The sequence below is a fragment of the Pimephales promelas genome, chromosome 12, assembly GCF_988280905.1.
Source record: "Pimephales promelas chromosome 12, fPimPro1.hap1.1, whole genome shotgun sequence".
Classification (NCBI taxonomy): Eukaryota; Metazoa; Chordata; class Actinopteri; order Cypriniformes; family Leuciscidae; genus Pimephales; species Pimephales promelas.
The window spans coordinates 33076641-33097733 of NC_142780.1; the positions used below are offsets into that span (position 1 = coordinate 33076641).

The 21093-nt window shown below is 34.4% G+C and overlaps 1 protein-coding gene across 7 annotated transcripts in view; it reads right to left on the reverse strand.

Annotated features, from left to right (window-relative positions):
- Window positions 1-21093, reverse strand: part of kif13a (kinesin family member 13A) — a 67275-nt gene that overhangs the window by 4354 nt on the left and 41828 nt on the right. Inside the window, exons 18-38 of one of the 7 annotated variants that reach the window (XM_089118029.1) lie at window positions 20725-20887; window positions 19361-19504; window positions 18800-18949; window positions 18564-18728; window positions 17595-17768; window positions 16303-16454; window positions 14584-14716; window positions 14353-14499; window positions 11959-11991; window positions 10354-10453; window positions 8935-9061; window positions 7262-7317; window positions 7059-7183; window positions 6798-6974; window positions 5560-5652; window positions 5317-5469; window positions 5149-5226; window positions 5010-5060; window positions 4821-4926; window positions 4068-4219; window positions 2105-2272 (exon numbers count right to left, since the gene is read on the reverse strand). In XM_089118029.1, the coding sequence (XP_088974155.1) occupies window positions 2105-2272; window positions 4068-4219; window positions 4821-4926; window positions 5010-5060; window positions 5149-5226; window positions 5317-5469; window positions 5560-5652; window positions 6798-6974; window positions 7059-7183; window positions 7262-7317; window positions 8935-9061; window positions 10354-10453; window positions 11959-11991; window positions 14353-14499; window positions 14584-14716; window positions 16303-16454; window positions 17595-17768; window positions 18564-18728; window positions 18800-18949; window positions 19361-19504; window positions 20725-20887 (2647 nt within the window). Of the gene's footprint in view, window positions 1-2104; window positions 2273-4067; window positions 4220-4814; window positions 4927-5009; window positions 5061-5148; window positions 5227-5316; window positions 5470-5559; window positions 5653-6797; window positions 6975-7058; window positions 7184-7261; window positions 7318-8934; window positions 9062-10353; window positions 10454-11958; window positions 11992-14352; window positions 14500-14583; window positions 14717-16302; window positions 16455-17594; window positions 17769-18563; window positions 18729-18799; window positions 18953-19360; window positions 19505-20724; window positions 20888-21093 lie in introns of all 7 variants that reach the window. The other 6 variants (XM_089118027.1, XM_089118028.1, XM_089118026.1 and 3 more) reach the window with 6 other exon arrangements.

The following is a 21093-nucleotide window of genomic DNA, read 5'->3' on the forward strand; positions in this document are numbered from 1 at the left end:
AAACCAAAGCGTTTGAAAATTGGTATAAAATTGAGCAAGTTATGGTTGTTTAAAAAGTACACGAACTATTAAAACACAATGTTATGAGAGAGCGAGCTGCCTGTGACAAGATGGCCGCCAGTTGCAGACGTCGACCTCCATTGGCCAGCAGCGCGGACGAGACATCTAGCCTTTATTATGGATATGTATGGTGTAGACTAGTCGCTGATCATGGCCTACAGAGGGCGCAACAGGATAATAAGTCCACTTCTATGCTTCGTTTCCAAAAGGTTAAAATTATAAATAAATGAATACTCTGAGAGCGCTCCACAAGATATGTTTGATTATACCATATGGATGCTAAAAATTGATTGGGTGAATGCATGTTTTAAACAGCTTATTGTACGCATACGTTGTAACGCACACACCAACAGACGTTTGCACACATGAAGATCATAAACATAAACATTCAGTTGTGCAGAAACGTATTGTCAACACTGTTCAGTGATTTATTAATAAAATAGCTTAGAAACGGAAAAGTTTTAACAAATATTTCTTATCGACTAAAACCCACAGCTTCACTATTAGTAGAGACGCTACCATGTGCAATTCACACGCAATCACTCTCTCACTAATGCATTCATATAAATATAATCTTTACTGTGCTAGTTTATCTGTATCTGATTTAGAATGAGCAGAAATCTGAGAGAAATATAACAAACCAAAGAACTGATAAAAATAAGCTGGTATGTACGAGCAATAGCATTGTGGGCAGGTTCAGGCTTATTTGTTCATTAATGACATCATCAGCGACTAGTCAACATCAACTCAAACTTTAATCACATAATGTCTACTTAAAAAAATTGAAAATTGTTTTGTCACATCTGGTGTAGACACGGTGTAAACAGAGTTTATTTGTTACTAGCAATGTGATATGTGAAGTGCTGCAGTCAGTGAGTTAAACACAAGCTGAGGGATTCATGCACACACTCAATGAGATGCAAATAATGCTGAGATGATAACGATGACAATGAGGCGGCAGCATCATGAGCTTCACTCAAACAGAAACAGTTTTAAAGGGATGCAATGCAGAAATCCAACCTTCCTGGACGACGTATGTAATATTGTAATGAATTTGGTTCTGAGACTTCAGGAAGTTTGAGTGGAAGACAGGCCCGGCCAGTTATGCTATACATGTGTTCATGTTCAGTTCAGGTTAATATACTACAAAAAATTATACTAAGTCTAAGTTTGTTTGTTTTTTCAGTACAAATATCTTAGCATTCTTAAATCAAGATACATTTACATGAGGAGCAAAATTACATATTTTCTGAAAAATCTAAATTATGTGAGTGTAAGAAAAATATCTGCCAATAAGTTAAGAAAAATAATCTCTTTTGTTTGTTTCTTAATTCAAATGTTTCTCCTTTGAATTAAGTTTATTTTTCTTACCCCGTTAGCAGATATCTGTTCTTGTTTTAAGCTGAAACTCACTTAATATTGATACATTTTTCCGAACATAAGACTTAATATCCAAAGTAATTTTTTGCTTCTCAAGTGTATCTTGATTTAAGAGGGTTTAAATGTTGAAAATGAGACAAAAATACTACATTATTTAAGGATAAATTATTTATTTTTATAAATTAATTTATAAAATAATTATTTATATATAAATAAAATAAATATTTATATATAAATTATTTAAATTATTTAAGGAATAAGTGCAATAATCATGCAAAAATAAGTTTGACGTTATATATATATATATATATATATATATATAACAGTAATTTAAATATATATTATATAGAAGTAATAATCATATATTTTTTTATTAAATTATACTTAGCATATTAACAAATTAGCTTGAAAAGCATTTGAAATTTCAAAAATATAAGACAACAAAAAAAAAGAGTTTTGCTTTTCATTGTCTTGGACATTTGATATTGACTGTTATAATATAATATGCAGGCTGAAGATGATTTTCTGTGGCATTTGCCAGCACAAAATCCAGAGTATTCCTGTGTTTTCACAGGGCCCTGGCTAGTAGTATTAATTAGTATGCATGTGCACGCAAGTCCAGGTAGTGACATGCATCAGACTGGTTATGCGTGTGTTCACTTACAGCAGCGTGTGGCAGTGTGTGAGTGAGATCAGTGCTGAGTCTGGGCTGTCTGTGATTGGCCCTGCTGCAGATGATGTCACTGCTGCTGTGGCCCTCGCTCTGAGCCCTGGGTCTGGACCAGGGGCCGGTGAGGCCCAACACGCTGCTCTCCACAAACCAACGCATGCTCTGCAATCAGGTGACAACAGCACACTTCACACAGGCCATGCAGCGAACACTCACACAGGCTGTTGAGTTAGACACCTAATCACATGTGAGGCAAGCGAGTGCACATGCACTGGATGAGGTCATCAGCCATTGAATCAGTAGTAAAGGAATAGTTCACACAAAAGCTCAAGACATTCCTTTTCTTTTCTTTTTCAATGAACACAAAATCAGATGTTTTGTATTATGTCAGAGCTGCTCTTTTCCACACATTGCTAGTGGATTGGGACTTCAATATCACGAGTCATAGACGACTGACACTTTTTGTCAGTATAAATTGGGATTATTATTGATTATGTCTATGTAAGCGGCAATAACAATCCTTTCAAATATAATTTGATGACGTGTTTTAAGTTGCGTTATAGATCAACTAACAATGAGCATTATAAAGGTGTTTAAATGACAAAACACATTCGCTTACATTTATTTGACGATCGGAATACCTGGTATTTTATAATATAGTCTGTGAGTATTTTGAATAGAAAGTGAAAAATGAAATACATATTGTGGCTGCAGTGTGTCAAGTGACAAGCATGAGGCGTTACCATGGAAATAATGTTATATTTTCTAATTATAACAGTCGCCTTAAAAAACTCTAGAATATTCTAAACTTACGTGTAAAACAGTTAAAAAATTATAAAAATGACAAAAGCACATTACAAAATGTCTAAAAATTAAACCAACAACTGAAAATATAAAAACAACAGCTAATTAACGATATAATAACTAATATATAACTATAATAATAATATTGAAATAACACTGGTATAAATCACTATTCACTTTCCTTGCATGAAAGAGCAGCATCTATTTTTGTGTTTCATGTGTGAAATTAAATAATACTGGATTGGAACGACATGAGGGCAAGTACATAAAGACAAAGTGAATTTACATTTCAATGTGAACTATTGCTTTAAACTCATACTGCTGGTTAATAGGTTCAGTATCATGTACAGGGTCAGTCTGAATATATTTGAAGTTGAATAAATCAACAGGCTTGAGAAACTGAGGCATGCTGGGTACAGGATCCAAAAATTAACTTCCACACCACCTAATAGAGAGTGAATTGAGATTCACAAGCAATAAATATTCCTCACTGAATAAAAAGATATATTTAGCATTATTTTTATTCAAATATTATACTTATAGTGCAGCTTCAAAGGGCTTTAAACGACACCAGACGATGAATAAGGGTCTTATCTAGCGAAACGAGCGGTCATTTAAAAAATAAATGAAAAAGTTTAAGTTTTATAAGCACATATGCTCGCCTTGCTCTGTTCTGTGATGCGCGTTCGTGAATCTCCTGTTCGAACTCAAAATGAATTAATCTTTTTTCGAGTCATGAAACGAAGGGTCCAAGATAAGACCCTTATTCATCATCTGGTGTCGTTTAAAGCTAAACTGAAACTCTCATTTGGACCTTGAACCGTTTTGGACCCCATTGAAGTCCATTATATGGAGAAAATCCTGGAATGTTTTCATCAAAAACCTTAATTTCTTTTTCACTGAATAAAGAAAGAAGTGGACATCTTGGATGACATGGGGGTGAGTAAATTATCAGCAAAAGTTATTTTAAAAGTGAACTTCTCCTTTAAGGCCATTAGAAACTCTTTTAAAAAAGCATCAGAGCCTGGAATCAGTCAGGTCATAAAATATAATGAAAAGAGAATGTGGAGGGTGGAAGCACAATATGAGTGAGAATGAGACACATAATGAGATTGAAGCATTGTGTGTGTGTGTGTGTGTGTGTGTGTGTCACCTCCTGTCCCAGAAGTGGCCGTGACTCCAGAGAGCGCTTGACTTTGTTCTCCTCCTTCACTGGCATGAGAGATTTGAGGAACTTGGGCGGTTGAGGCGACAGAACTTTAAACGGACTCGAGTTAAAGAACGTCGGACTCTCCGGCACCGACCCTGAGGAGAAAGTTTGCATGAAACGAGGCTTTTTAAATGTGCTTCAAAGAAAAAGTCAAGAGATGACAAGCCTACAATGGAGAAATTATGGTAATTTTAGCATTCCAACCCTCTTCAAAATTAAATAAAAAATACACAATATATTTTATTAATATTATTAATTTTATTATAAAATTGTAATTAATAATATGAATAGCACAATGTGTAAATAAAAAAAAAAAGTTACATTGTACATTTATATTAGTGCTGTCAAATTGCATAAAAGTTTGTGTTTATATAATATATATATACACACATATACTATATATTTAAAAACACATGTACACACACAGCATATATATACATATTATATAAACACAAACCTTTATTTTAGCAGCGATTAATCGCGATTAATCAATTTGACAGCCCTTATACAGTATATATGTATTGATTTAATTCCTAATATTAAATTATTTAATAATAATATTCAACAATTTAATATTTTTAACAACAGTAAAGGTTTTAAAAAAAAAAAAAAAAACTTCAATGCTTGATTAAAAACATTTTTGTCTTTCAAATCATCCCAGGTGAAGGAAAAGTTCACCATTACACATACATTTACCATGATCCTCTTTGTTTTTAACAGGCGTTTCTTTCGAGAGAGGGCTGTTGAGTGAAGCTTCGTGCAGGTTTGATTCAGTGATGTCCATGTGACCGTCACACTGAGCCTGTGGAAAGGCAGTCGAAGCTCAGACAGAGACACTGACAACAACAACAACATGGTCTGTGAACTTAGTAAGTGTTCACTAACCTTCATGTCTTCATCCTCACATCCTGTCCCATCTGATTTACAACAAGAGGTCTAAACAAATATACATTACAGATTTGTTTAAGTCCTGTTACACAATGAACAGTGTTTTGTCTTTATCCATAAGTAGATCAGGTCTTACGTGCTGGACGTTTGGCGTGCTGAGACTGCGCCGTATGTGTCTGCCTTTAACAGAGAGAGCTTCCTTCACCGTCACGGCCTGAACGAACACAAAAACACGCACTAAACACTCCAGATGCATGAAACCAGCAGCTGGCGAGACGAAAACAACCTAAAAGTGAAGCCGTACCTGCCGGAGTCTCTCCAGACACAGAATATTGTCCACCTCCAGCACTCCTCGGGTGTATTTCTCAATGTACGTCTCTCCATCAAGAGTCTCCTCGCTCTCTCCTCGCGCTGCCATCAGGGCCAGAGTCTCGCGCTCCTCCGGCTCTTCGGACGCCTGTTCACAAACACACGACACGTGTGTGTATGTGTGTGCTCGGTGCATTCAGAAAGTAGAATAGTGAGAGAAAACAATGCGAATTTGTACCTTTGGTATGTTAGACACAATCTCATACGTCACTCCACATGAGTAGAGAACGTTCTTCAAAGACATCCGTCTCTTCAGACTCTGAGTGAAACTCTACAAGAAATATAGTCATATATTTACATTAACATTATTAATATTACATGTCCTTACAGCTCAATACACTTACAATGGCACACACACACACACATACATATATATATACACACATATATATATATATATATTAGGGCTGTGCAAAAATTAATTGCGATTAATCGCATCCAAAATAAAAGTCTGTGTTTACATAATATATTTGTGTGTGCTGTATATAACTATTTTATATATATAAATACAAACACATTCATGTATATATTTAAGAAAATGTGTAATTCATATATAAAATATTTATATTTATATAATATAGATTATGTATTTATATATATATATATATATATACAGAATTTAAGCGCAAATAATTCTTAAATATATACATGCATGCATAGGTATTTATATATACAAAATAATTATATACAGCACACACAAACATATTATGTAAACACAGACTTTTATTTTGGATGCAATTAATTTTTAGGACCATTTTAGGACCATTGTGTTGTTTTTTTGTTTTGTTTTTTTACAATAAAATTATTTTCAAAGACAATTGACAATGACTGTAATGCATTCACAGATTTTCCTTGAGTTTTTATTTTAAAATTTTTCATTACTCTTATTGGATAATTTCTTTAGATTAACATTAATATATGGAATAGTTTTAATTTGCTTAAATGAAAAAAGTACAGTCAATAATAATAACAAAAATGCTTTATGGTACATTTATTTAACTTAACATATTAAGCATATTTTTTACTACAATTTTTAAAGTACTCTTTAAATCTAAAAACGGTTAAATATACTACTATTAAATCTTGAAAACAGATGTTTTTTTTAATTTATTTTCGAATAAATCAGAAATAATTTGAAACCTACACATTACAAGAAATTGAATTTGATGGATAAAGCGGTATCTTAAATAGCAGTCAATGTAAAACTGGTTTCGAACCCATTTTCGTTCAGTAATGTAACATTTTTGAGTGCAACAAAACAAATGCCAAAAATAAATGTTTTTTATTCCTTGGGAACTGATTGCACACGTATGTGCAAATGTAGAATCAATGCCCAATTCGACCAGGAAGATGTTTTTAATCTTTAATATAATAAAGATCAATCACATTGACACTACTGTTTGACAGTTTCCAGACCTGTTTGTTGTAGATGTTGACTGCGATTCTCTTGCGGAGGACCAGCTCCATGGAGGCCGGATGACTGAGCTGCACCGTGGCTTTTACGATCAGGTAGATCCGTTCGTTCGGCACCGTGATCCGGTTCAGGTGGATGGAGTCGTGGATGGATGAATCCCAGGAACACACAGCCGACACCTGAGAGCAATCACGTGTACGTATGAGAAATCAGAATATATAGACTCCAGTCATTATTATGTTATTTTCTATAATTTGTGTCACCTCATCATCACTGTGTCTGATGATGGGAAGGTAGAAGAAAGGGCTGCCGTGCTCTTTGGGAAGAATTGAGTTCACGCCGGCCGCGTGAGGGCACGTCAGCTGATCATTCACTGTCAGGTTATCAGCTGCAAAACACAGAAACTAAATTATTGATCTAGCAGGGGCATGCAAATCATCAAAACCTGAAGATCAATATATCTCACCGTTCAGATCCAGGAACAGCACAGGAATATGAGCTTCCATGCCAGTAGGAGGAACCCTTGAGCAACAACAACAACAACGAGTTTAATATCTAGTCTCACTTTTCCCCTAAAACTCTTATTCAATAGCAGGTTTTCATCCTTGCTTGTCATTTAAATAATGTTAACTTTCAGAATCACTACAAGCCCATTAAAAAGGTTGTGAACTGCATGCTTTGACTTTAAATAATAACACTGTGAGATACTGTTTAATAATCCATGTTATTCAATTTCTTGTAATGAGTAGGTTCAAAATTAGAAGAAATGGTGATAGAGAATTAAATTTTGCAAATTATTATATTTTATGTTACTTATATTATATATATATATATATATATATATATATATTTAAAATAAAAATAATGACTATTACAGTAAAGTGAATCTAATGATGAGAATGTCTGGATGCATTACAGTCATAAGGATATGGAATGTTTAAAAATGCAATTTAGACATATCTTATTAAATATGCACTAATTTTCATACATTTCCAGAACAGAAAACTAAACACTGGATAAAGCCAGAATCACAATTCCTGTTTCTTTTGGTTGAATATCTCATTTTATCACTCTATAAATCAGAAAACACTGAAAAAATCACTATGTTTTAAGAATAAAATATGATATAAATCAGGTGAATGATATATTCACCTGTATACGACCGACCGCCGTCGGTGTGTGAATGAGCGTATGAATGGGTGAATGTGAGGCAATATGTAAAGCGCTTTGGTGGCCATTAGGTCTATGAAGGCGCTATATAAATGCAGTCCATTTACCATTTTACCATTTACCATTTATATGAAGAAACCTTCAGAATATAGATATAAATAAAACTGTAAAGTGAATGTGAAGCTGCTGAAGTGGAGATGGAGGTTTCTCACCGCCTTTAAAGATACGTATTCTAATTGAAATCTACAGACGCAAATAGACAAGGTGTAATAAAAATAAACACTCAAAAGTGTATTCTGTGTATTAACCAGTCTGAAAAAGGAGAAAAAATAGCCCTTAATTGACCAGTACATTAAAAGACACTGGTAGTGTCTTGCCTTAAAGGACAACTCCGGAGCAAAATGAACCTTTGGTCTAATAACACATTGGTACCTAGTCAACCGTTCTCTGAGATTTGTTTTCATGATAATCGAATGTAAAAAGTTTTACAGTAAAGAGTTTTTACAATTCATTCGATTGGTTGGACTTGTCGAGACTATTTCCTAAGATGGCTCCTGTCTGTATACGCGAAGTGCACTGTCTTTATAAAGTATCTTCTTATTAAACTGTCTGTACACTTACAACGTTCTCAATGCTTCGTTTTGCATGTATGGACCCTCATTATGCTACTGTGTTAGTGTGGGGCTATTTTGAGCCTTGTTAGTGGTATTAACTAGCGATTTATATATTTTTCATTACGCTATCCCCTATATACTAAACAGAGATAAAACTTTTTACATTCGATTATCATGAAAACAAATCTCAGAGAACGGTCGACTAGCTACCAATGTGTTATTAGACCAAAGGTCCATTTTGTGCCGGAGTTGTCCTTTAATAAAAGCTAGTAGACATATAATCTTGCTAGTTAAAAGTCCGACTTAAGAAAATAAAATTTTTTAAAACGTGTCAGTGCAGTGGTTATGTTCTCACCAGTGCGCCGGGGCCCCTGGGATTCCACTGCCAGGGGCCGGAACCAGCACTGCATTCCTCTCCTCTGTCAGACCCACCCACTGCTCCACCAGTCTGGCCTCTCTTTCCACGTCCTCCTCAGACTTCTCTGAAAATCACATGCACAAGCATGATGCAAGGCAGCCCATTATACACTAATAATACACTAAAAAAAGAGGATTCTTCTACACTCAAAGGTTCTATATAGAAGCTTAACGGGTTCCGTCAGGCACTTCATATATAGAACATTTTAGGGGTTCTTATCATGGGATAACTTTATGGATTTAGTTTTAATTTATTAGTTTTGTTTTAATTAAACGTTAAAGTAAGCAGCTCGTACACATACTTTATCACTAGAGAAAAAATTGAAATAACATGAAAGTATTATGCAATCATATGAGACATTTCTTCTTATATAGAACCTTTTTGTCTTTAGAATTGAGTCAAGAATCCTAGAGTTCTAAATAAAACTTTTTTGTCTAAGAGTGTAGAATGCAGATTTTGAGATAATCCTAATATGTGCATCCAGGGTCAAATGAGCATCAAAAATAACACCAAGGTTTATGAGCTTGAGAAGACAACATTACACTCTTAGAAGAAATTGTTTCTATTTAGAACCAGAAATGGTTCCATCCCCCGCTTCATATATGGAACTCCAAAATGGTTCTATATAGAACCATTTTTTTTGGTAAAAGGTTCTATTGGCCAAGTATGGAACCCCAGGGTTCTATATAGAACCCAGAGGAACCCTTTTTTAAGAATGTATAGAACCTTTTAGGGGTTCCAAATACGTAGCGCTGATAGAACCTTTTCTTCTAAGAGTGTACCAAACTGTTATTCACTGTCTAATTTTGCTGAACACAAAATAAGATATCATGAAGAATGCTGGTAATCAGTTGATGGACCCCCATAGACTTCCATAGTATTGTTTTTTCAATGGGGTCCATCAACAGTTTGATTACCGGCATTCTTCACGATATCTTATTTTGTGTTGCGCAGAAGAAAGAAACTCATACAGGTTTGGAACAACTTGAGAGTGAGTAAATGAAGACAGAATTTAAATTTTTGGGTGAACTACTCCTTTTTAATAGCTAAAATTAGCATAATATTCACAACAATCTTCTTAAAATATATTAATTTTCTTACCAGGCCTGTTCTACATTCATAAAAATCTAATCATAAAAATATTTCAATTCATTACAATGCTAGAGCGGTGCGTAAGTAAGGTTTCCATTAAGGTAACAGGAACATTTTATCAAACTGTTTGAAAGGTGGTATCTAATTTGTAAAGTAGACATAAATTCTTTGAGCCATGATTTGAGATTTATCAGCAGAAACAGCTTCATAACTATAATCAAACTGCATGTAAACAACTGAATGACACATGCTTTAAACTCCAACCTGACTTGTTGAAGATCTTCTTGATCTGCTCTTCCAGATATTCCCTGCGCTTGATGAGGGCATCAGACCAGCGTTCCCGCACACAGTTCAGGTCCTCCTCCTGTTCACAAACAGCAGAAGAACAGTGAGACCTCAGATTTGCCATCAGTGGGCGATTAACACCATCAAGCTCATTTCAATTCACAATTTAAAGTGACTGGAAAATAATCTGAAAATCCCATTTGAATTACATTCCCACTGATCGATCTCAGCACATCCATCTCACACCGTGTCTACAATAACGCGAGCGGCATGTCGCAACATGTCAAAATGAAATAACTCTTAATATAATCAACTGTATATCTATGATAAGGGCTGTGACGCACCAAGCTGACGGTATGTCGGGATAGTTTTTTCAAATGTACAGTACGATGTACAAAATTTCGTACATAGGCATAAAATGACGAGTCTACATTAGATAAGGATGTTGCTTCTGTTGACAGATTTTCACGGTCTAAAATTACAAATATAATTTGTGTATATTTTGGGGCTGTGCAAACATTAATTGCGATTAATTGCATCCAAAATAAAAGTCTGTGTTTACATAATATATTTGTGTGTGCTGTATGTAATTATTTGTATATATAAATACACACACATGCATGTATATATTTAAGAAAATGTGTAATTCATATATAAAATATTTATATATATATATATATATACAGAATTTAAGCGCAAATAATTCTTAAATATATACATGCATGCATAGGTATTTATTTATATATACAAAATAATTATACACAGCACACACAAATATATTATGTAAACACAGACTTTTATTTTGGATGCGATTAATTGCAATTAATTTTTGCACAGCCCTAGTATATTTATTTTGATTAATGATTTGATTTTATCTGTTACATGTTACTATTAAAATCAGCATTTGCTTGCTTCAAAAAACTCTCTTGGCCTGCAGTGCATACAGCTCTACATTATTTTTGATTTAATTTATTGAGTATTTCAGCAACATCTGAGCATCTGAGCAAGGTCAGCTTTAATTGTTTCTCATTTCTAAACTTGTGTTTAACCGCATGTATGCAGTGCAATACCTATAGAATGTGCTATGCAAGAGGATTTGAGTCGAATTTTTAATTTTTTTTACTTTTATTTTACTGACATCGAGCTACAGCTGATTCTGAGGCGTCGTGAGTCAGACATTCGCCTGTAGCGTCCAGTGTAGACACGGTGTCAGGTGCACAAATTTCAACATGATCCTTGCACAATACCAAAATAAACAAATAAATGGCATGAATTAATAAAGGCAGATTAAATTATCCAGTGTGCCGTTTTTCCATTCAAACCCACACAGATGAAGCGGTCAGAAGCAGCTCCATCTAGTACGGTTCAAGTGGCCTTCAACATGCAGGAATCATGCAGCCATGCAGTGATCATGTGACAGACAGCCGAGTGTTAGTGCAGGAATCTCCACACTTAAACTCAGCAAGATTATAATATCAGGCTTTCAGACACGGGCGACCCACGTACTGTCTCCTGTCTGAAAGCACATGTTCAGCAGCTCACTGTCATCATGCGTGTGGGACAGACAGCAGGAAGTCAGAATACCTGATAACTATCCATATCGTCGTCTTCCTCCTTCTGCCAGGAGAGAATACAGTCTGTCACACACTCTGCTGAACTGACTCCCACATGACTCTAAACGCCCATTCACACACATGTTAAAGTGCCCCTATTATGATGTTTTAAAGGTTCCTGATTTTGTTTTGGAGTCTCCTACAATAGGTTTACATTAGGGCTGTGCAAAAATTAATTGCGATTAATCGCATCCAAAATAAAAGTCTGTGTTTACATAAAACATTTGTGTGTGCTGTATATAATTATTTTGGATATATAAATACACACACATGCATGTATATATTTAAGAAAATGTGTTATTCATACATTAAATATTTATATTTATATAATTTAGATTATGTATTTATATATATTTACAGAATTTAAGCGCGAATAATTCTTAAATATATACATGCATGTGTGTGTATTTATATATACAAGATAATTATATACAGCACACACCAATATATTATGTAAACACAGACTTTTATTTTGGATGCAATTAATCGCAATTAATTTTTGCACAGCCCTAGTTTACATGCATCCAAGCTTAAAACACCTTGGATTATCTCTCAATGTCTGAATTGGTTTGATAAAATATCCAGTCTCTCTAAACCCCTCCTTTCCGAGAGCTTACTCCCCTCAATTTGTACACAAGTGGTACAAATTGTATGAAATTATATTCTGATGTCACATTACAGCATGCATATTTATTTCTTTAGTATTTCATTTCTCTTAAAAAACCCCAAACAGATTTGTATTTCTATTTTACACATCACAAAGTGATATTTCTTACCCTTTTGTAAAAACAACAGAAAACCTTTTACTAATATCTAACATTGTGAGTGAATGATGCTCCAGATCAGTGTTATGTTAATATCATTGATATACTATTATAGTTTTAGTTAGAATTTATTTCTGTATTATCATTTTAATCAAGTTTTAGTATTTCTGTTGTGTGTTTTCTTAAATATATTTATATAGTTCAGTTTTAGCTTCACCTTAAACTACACAAAAAAGTAGGGATGCACCGAATATTCGGCAGCCGAAAATTTTCGGCCGAAAATGGCCCAAAAGTGCATTTTCGGTTTTCGGCCGAAAGACTTTTATCACCGAAACAATACGGCCGAAATGTTGTGATGACGCAAACAGAAACCGCGACCTGCACGTGCTTGTCTGAAGCAACATGTCTGTGGTGTGGACGTATTTCAGTGTATCTGAACCCGCGATGAGATGGAAACCTTGTTTATCCACCTATATCTGCTCTAATGCGCGCGCTGTCTGTGGAGACTCGCGCTGCGGAGGCAGGCGAAAGTATAAACAAGGCAGCGCGAGTCTCCACAGACAGCGCGCGCACCGCTCTTGACCCGCTCGCAACCGGAGTAGTTGTCATGGCGGCACGCATTGTTTAGAGCAGATATAGGTGGATGACACAATTAAAAATTATAAATAAGACTCGCGCTGCGGAGGCAGGCGATTGTGAACAAGGCAGCGCGAGTCTCCACAGACAGCGCCTGCACCGCTCCAAACGGTCGAGGCGTTTATACTTGACGCGCTCTCCGTTGTAGCTACTATTCCTTGAAACGACGACTCAAGTAACTGTCCTCTAACCATCAGGAATCGGTGAGAAGAAGACAGATAAATACATGACAATGTTTATTTTTTAGTATTCCACCACCAATACAAAAATAATCATGTAAAACCCAGTAAACCCTGAGATTATTACTTGTGACATTACAAAAAAATATGTATATGGGAACATGTGAGGACATGTATGTATAGAACTAAATTAATGCTCTCTTAAATATTTTCTACATTCACTAAACATGTTTCATTAAGTTTCATGTACATATTAAACATGGACCATTGTTCATTTAAAAAGGCTTTTTATGCTATTGTATGCTAAATTTTTAAAATGTAACTAATTTAGACGTGCAAACTGGGTGCTAGTGTGATGAGAAGTTTGTGCTCGGCTTTGTTTTTGAGAGAACATTTCATTTTAAAACCTTTCTGCAGGCCAGTAGATTATTATTTACATGAGTGGGGTCAAATTAAACATTTTAGTTTGAATTTTATTTTATACTGTGCATTGTGCTAAATATATATTTGCATAATTTGTAAATTGATTTATTCTTTGAAAATGTTATATTAATTTATGCAATTGCAATGCCTTGATTTTAGTAAAGTTTGTACACAGTCATAGCCATAAATGCAATGATACTAATAATTGGCATAATTTCTTTCGGTGTTTCGGTTTTCGGCCTTGGTTTCCTCTTTTTCGGTTTTCGGTTTCGGCCAAGAATTTTCATTTCGGTGCATCCCTACAAAAAAAAAATGAAACAGTTTTTGGTAACTCTAACAGTGCGTTGTGTCCGTTGTAATCACCTGATAGCTGTCCAGGGGTCTCTGTAGTTTCGTGGAGCGAGCGGAAACACAGCCGATAGAGACGGACAGAACGGCTTCCACCATCAACGGCAAAGTCCCCGAATGCTGGACCGGCTGGACACACACCTGAAGCCTCCGGGAGTGACCCTGTGTGTGTGGACGAGAAACGCTAGTGCAAATGGAGAGCATTTTGAAATGAATGTGAATGAGATTGAAGGAAAAGTGTTGCACCTGCCGCAGCTGAAACACGCCTCCAGTGCTGATGTCTTTGTTGGGATGCAGCTCTACAGACGAATACTCGCCCTGCTCATTCAACTCCTGTATGGAGACATACAGCTCTATCCTACGAGACACTTCACTCCACCTGTCAAACACACACACACAGCTGAACACACGTCTACATGTATGAAAGACTACCACGATTCCAAACGTTCAGTAGTCCTTCCCAATACCAGTCAAATTTCATTGTCCTCTGTACCAATTTTATTCAAATTAATAAATTATTAATTTTCTGTACCAATAATATTAATAAATGGCTTTAGACGTATTGTTAGTTCGTGTTAACTAATGTAGTGAACTCATGTTAACAAAGTAAACCTTATTGTAAAGAGTTACTAAAAGAAGATATATATCCGATTTTTTTTTGTCTTGCCAAACTTCGTAATTTCAGATTTAGTCTTGCATTTTAATAGAGTTGTCACTCCTGAAACTTCCCAATACCAGTCAAATTTCATTGTACTCTGTGCCAATTTTACTAAATGTTGAAATTAAAATGAAATCATATTAATAAATGGCTTTAGAAGTATTGTGAGTTCGTGTTAACTAATGTAGTAAACTCGTAATTTGTTAAAATGTTAACAAATTAAACCTTGTTGTAAAGAGTTACTAAAAGAAGATCTACTGTATTTAGAAATATCCGTTTTTTTTGTCTTGCCAAACGTCGTAATTTCAGATTTAGTCTTGCATTTTAATAGAGTTGTCACTCCTGAAACTTTGCATTGTATGCCATTAAAAAAAACTTTTATTCAAGTTTATTAAAACTTTTAATATCAAATATGCATGGGAGTGTTTTGAAAGGCTGTTATCGTTAGGTTTTTGAAGTCACCATTCAATCAAAATGGACAACTTTTTTTTTATAGTGCATTGGCAGTATTTTGTGTAAATAAATGATTCATCCATGCACATCATAATTTTTTTTTAATTCATGTGCCCTTGTAATCTTTAAATAACTTTGTCTCTCTCTTGCAGTGACATCTCTTCTCTGATGATGCGTTTACTGTCAACCTGTCACTCACATGTCTTCCACCAATAGCAAACCACAACCATCCAATTAATTCCCTACGGACAAAACGAAGTCTCAGCCTACATTTGTTCTTGTTCGAGAAGCTGTTTCACTCAGATATATGTCACAATAGAGAAGAAAATACAGTCCCACTTTATATTAAGTGGCTTTAAGAACAATGTACTTACACTGAAACTAACCATTTGATGCAATGGACTTAATGTGTACATACATGTTTTAACATTGCACTTATATTTTGAAAATACCTGCATGTAATTACAGACGTAATTAATTTATGTAATTACATGTGTTCGATTTTCCAAGAATTTCCCCACCGAACGGGGCGTCAGGAGAGAACACGTTTCATAACTCAATTGTGGTTTTGTTTACTTGGATTTTTTATTTCCACATTTAGTTATATATTTTTATTTATATAATTACACTGTTAACACCTTAACCCCCACCACCACACCTGTACATTGTACTTATTTTTTGATATAAATACATTGTACTTAAAGCCGCTTAATATAAAGTGGGCCTGAAAATACTATTGCAACTTCCATTTCATGCCAGCTTTAAAATTTACGCATCGTTTTGGTACCGAAGTACATTTGACAACACCAGTCTACATGCATGAAAAGTGTGAGTGTATCTGTAAGTAAATGCACCTGTCTCTGAGCGTCTGTGTCTTGTCCTGCAGTGCGTCGAGCTCCCAGACGGAGCGGCCGTTACCTGCGTACCGGTGACCCCAAACCTCGATGGCCAGAGCTCCATCTGAGATGAACTCCAGAAACTCCTCCGTCACATGCACCACAAAATCCTGCCAACATAAGCAGAAATGCCAACAAAAAGAGAATCTGAGTGCTTGATTGTACAACACTTGATGCTACAGATGGGAACTGGTCCATGTCAAAACAGACAATCAACATAAAAAACTAACTTGGTGTTAGAGGTGTTATCACATCTCTAGGAGCACTAGTAATAACAATAAATAAAACAATAATAAAACGTACAAATAAATATTATAAATAAATAATCTAGGGCTGTCAAATGATTAATCGCAATTAATCGCATCCAAAATAAAAGTTTGTGTTTACATAATATATGTGGGTGCACTGTGTAGAATTATTTTATATATAAATACACACACATGCTTGTATATATTTAAGAAATATTTTCATGTATATACTGTTTATAGATTTATATATAAATTATATTATATGTAAGTATAAATATTTTATATATAAATAATATTTTTTCTTAAATATACATGCATGTGTTTGTATTTATATATATAAATAATTAAATATATATAAATAATTATACATAGTGCACCCACATATATTATGTAAACACAAACTTTTATTTTGGATGCGATTAATCGCGATTAATCTTTTGACAGCCCTAAAACACACAAAAACCTATTTTTTAGCATTTCACCTTCACTCGATCTTGTTTCATCACTAGGAACACTAGCAATAATAATACAAAAAATATAATAACAAATAAAATAAATAAATCTAAAATAAAAAGCTAAAATACATCCGTTTTCCCCATATACAAGTTCATAATGATGGGTACTTTATTATAATTAACTAAACTAAAACCATAAAAAACATTTTTGTTGTATGTTGTAATTTTAATTTTAAAAATAAAATTAACATTAAATAGAAATAAAATAAGAAAACATTTTAAAATCTAGTTACCACATTAACACTTCTCATTTATATTTAGTTTAACTTAATTTATGGAAATAACTAAACCTAAAAATTAATTAAAAGACATTTATATATTTTTTTAAACTAAAACGGCAAAACCACACAACTAAATTACAAAAACTTTAACTAAAACAAATGAAAATGGAAAATAAAAAACTATATATAAAAATATGAATAAAAACTATGATAGTATCTCAATGATACTAAAACAGCACTGGCTCTTAATTAAATGTGTGTTTTACCCTGCAGTGCTGAAAGCGCACGGTGAACTCGGCGTCGGGCGTGCGCGGGGTGGGCGTGTCCGGGCTGATCATGGGCGGGGCCACAGTTGGCTCTGGTTGTTCCCAGAAGCTGTACTGACAGAAGACGAAGTTGGACAGGTTGAGAGGCAAACCAGACGCCTCTCGGATCCGCACCTGACACAAGGAGAACACTAGTGAGTGTTTATGACAACACATCTGATTCTTTCAATTAAACACAGGACCAGTAGATCATATTTCTTTGATTTCACCACAAATATGATCACATTTTTGTATGTCTAAAAAATTATTTTCATTAAAAAGTTATAATTAGACAACAGATGATATTCATACACGTACTGTTGCTGAAAACGTACTGTGTCTGTTTGCAGGGCCCAGAAATGTGTAAATATATATATTAGAGCTGTCAGTTAAACGCGTTTATGGATGCCAATACGATTCTGAATAGAAAGTGTACTTTTAAAAATTTGCCAAATTTATTTTTTTTGACGTTGTGAACTGAGCTATCATTGATGGCCAAGCACACACACACACAGCTGACGCGAATTCTCCGCTCCCTCGTCAATATCAGGACCTCGTCAGTGTTTCTTTCAGCCTTTTATTGACACATCGTGTGAGAGATTATTTGCTCCAAGTGAGAATGTTTTAGTGTGAAATTGAACACAGCATTGTCAATGTTGTTTTCAATAAAAAACATTTGCACAAAGCAAGCCGATCCACTTTTTCATGTTGATAAGAGCATTAAAGTTAGAAAAAATAATGTGACAAAAAGACATTTAGAATAGATGAAGATGTGCGATTAATTGCGAGCCAACAATGCAATTAATGCGATGAATCGCGATTAAATATCTTAATTGTTTGACAGCACTAATATATATAAATATATTCAGATGCAGAGATGAGCTTGATAAAATAATTGAGTATAACACTGACAAAATACTGAGCGTTTACCCTGCAGGTGAGTTTTCTGGCCATGTGGACGATCTCTCCGTTATTGTCCATGACCTCGTATCCGCTGCTCTCGCTGGAGTTCTCGGAGGAATCGTCTCCTCCCGCCAGACGCTCCGGCACGACTCCGCTCACACGGACCAGCTCCACATGCAGACGGCCGGCGACCTGCCAAAGCAGCAGCAGGTGTATGAGAGACGCCGTTTAACAGCGGGTGAAAATGCACTGATCCTGCCCACCTCTCCCTGCTGGCTGATGATGGGAACCGCATACTGCAGCTTGACGTCATGAAACAGACACTCCAGGAAGACGTTCGCGACGCCGATGAGGTTGTGATTCTCTTGAGCTTCATAGAACGGATCTCCTGCCTTACTGTGCTGCTGGGTAACCTGCTGAAAATACAGGATTTTTACAGAAACGTTGATACCAACCAAGGCTGCATTTATTTGAACAAAAAACAGCAATATTGTGAAATATTGTTACAATTTAAAAAAATTGTTTTCTATTTGAATATATTTTAAACTGTAATCTTTCAGCATCATTAGTCCAGTCTTGTGTCACATGATCCTTCAGAAATCATTCTAATATCCTGACTTGCAGCTCAAAAAACATTTATGATTATTATCAATATGGGTTGTGCTGCTTTATATTTTTGTGGAATTTTTTTTTTCAGGATTCTTTGATGAATAGAAAGTTCAAAAAGGACAGCATTTACTATAAGCATAATCTTTTGTTACATTACGATTTTTACAGTCACATTTGATCAATTTTGATGAGACTTCTTTCTTTCAATTTCTTACCACTTCCTGTGTGCCTTCCCTCCAGTCCCTGTAGTGGTCCCTCATGTCCACTAGTTTGTTCTCTAATTTCTCGATGGTCCAAACCTGTGTTCCCTTCCCTTTGCGTCGCACCTGGATCGCTGGTTCACTGACTATAGCGCCACGCTGGGGTTAAAACCATTGCAGGACATCAATTTAATATTACAGAGGCATTCAATAATACAGAGACTATCGAATGGATTAATGAAAAACATAAATAAATAAATGAGTAAATAAATAAACAAACATGTAAATATATGAGAAAAGTAAGTAAATGAATAAAAAAATTAAATAAAAGTCAACCAATAATAAATAAATAAATAAGTAAATGAATGAATGAATGAATGAATGAATGAGTAAATAAGTGAATATTAAATGAATAAGTAACATAAATAAGCAAATAAATAAATGAGTAAATAAATAAATGAATAAAAAATAATGTAAATAATTAAATAAATGAGTAAACAAACTAAGTAATAAAGTAAACAAATAAGAAAAATAAATAAATGAATAAATAATGTAAATCTGAAAAAAATCTAAAAAAAAATCTAAAAAATTGTATGTAAATCTAAAAAAATAAACAAACATGTAAATATATGAGAAAAGTAAATAAATGATTAAAAAGTTAAAATAATATTATAGAGGCATTCAATGATACAGAGACTATCGAATGGATTAATGAAAAACATAGATAAATAAATGAGTAAATAAATAAACAAACATGTAAATATATGAGAAAAGTAAGTAAATTATTAAAAAAATTAAATAAAAGTCAACCAATAATAAATAAATAAGTAAATGAATGAATGAGTAAATAAGTAAATATTAAATGAATAATTAACATAAATAAGCAAATAAATAAATGAGTAAATAAATAATGTAAATAATTAAATAAATTAGTACATTTAAAAAATGAACAAATAAAAAAAGAGAAAAAACAAACAAATAATAAATAAATAAATAAACAAGTAAACAAACTAATTAATAAAGTAAACAAATAAGCAAAATAAATAAATGAATAAATAATGTAAATCTGTAAATAAAGGACTAAATAAAATAATACATTGGATAATAAATAAATAAAAATAATAAAAAAGAGTAATAAATGAGAAACAAGTAAATAAAAGAATAAACAAATATAGTAAATAAACAAGTACATTTATGAATGAACGAATGAACAAGTAAAATAAATGAATAAGCTAACAAACGAGTGTATAAATTAGTAAATAAATAAATGGGTAAGAAAACGTTGTGTCAATACAGAGTGAGTCACTGTCTATATTGTTTGGTCTTAAGACATATTGCTTGTCCGCTGGTTTGGATAAAAGCGTCAGCTGAACTCTCACCTTGCGGTTGGCGCTGAGGTTGGCGGCTGGTATCTGCAGCGTGACTTGGTAGTCGGTGAGTTTGAGCATCTCCTCGGACAGGAAGTTGGCCTCTCGCACCAGCGCGTTCGCTCTCACCACCTGCTCGCGCAGCCGAGACAGACTCTGGCGGAACAGCTCGTCCCTGAAGCACATAGAGGCACATTCACACTGACACGACGACACACTAGCGGACCACTAGAAAGCATGGCTGGGTGAATGGAGCAAAAATGTCCAGGGAATGTTAAATGTGAGTCTTGCACGGATTCACTTCTCTGTGTGAGAATGTGTGTGTATGTTTGGGAGAGATTTTACTGTAATTACAAGTTGTAAACAATATGAAACCACTCC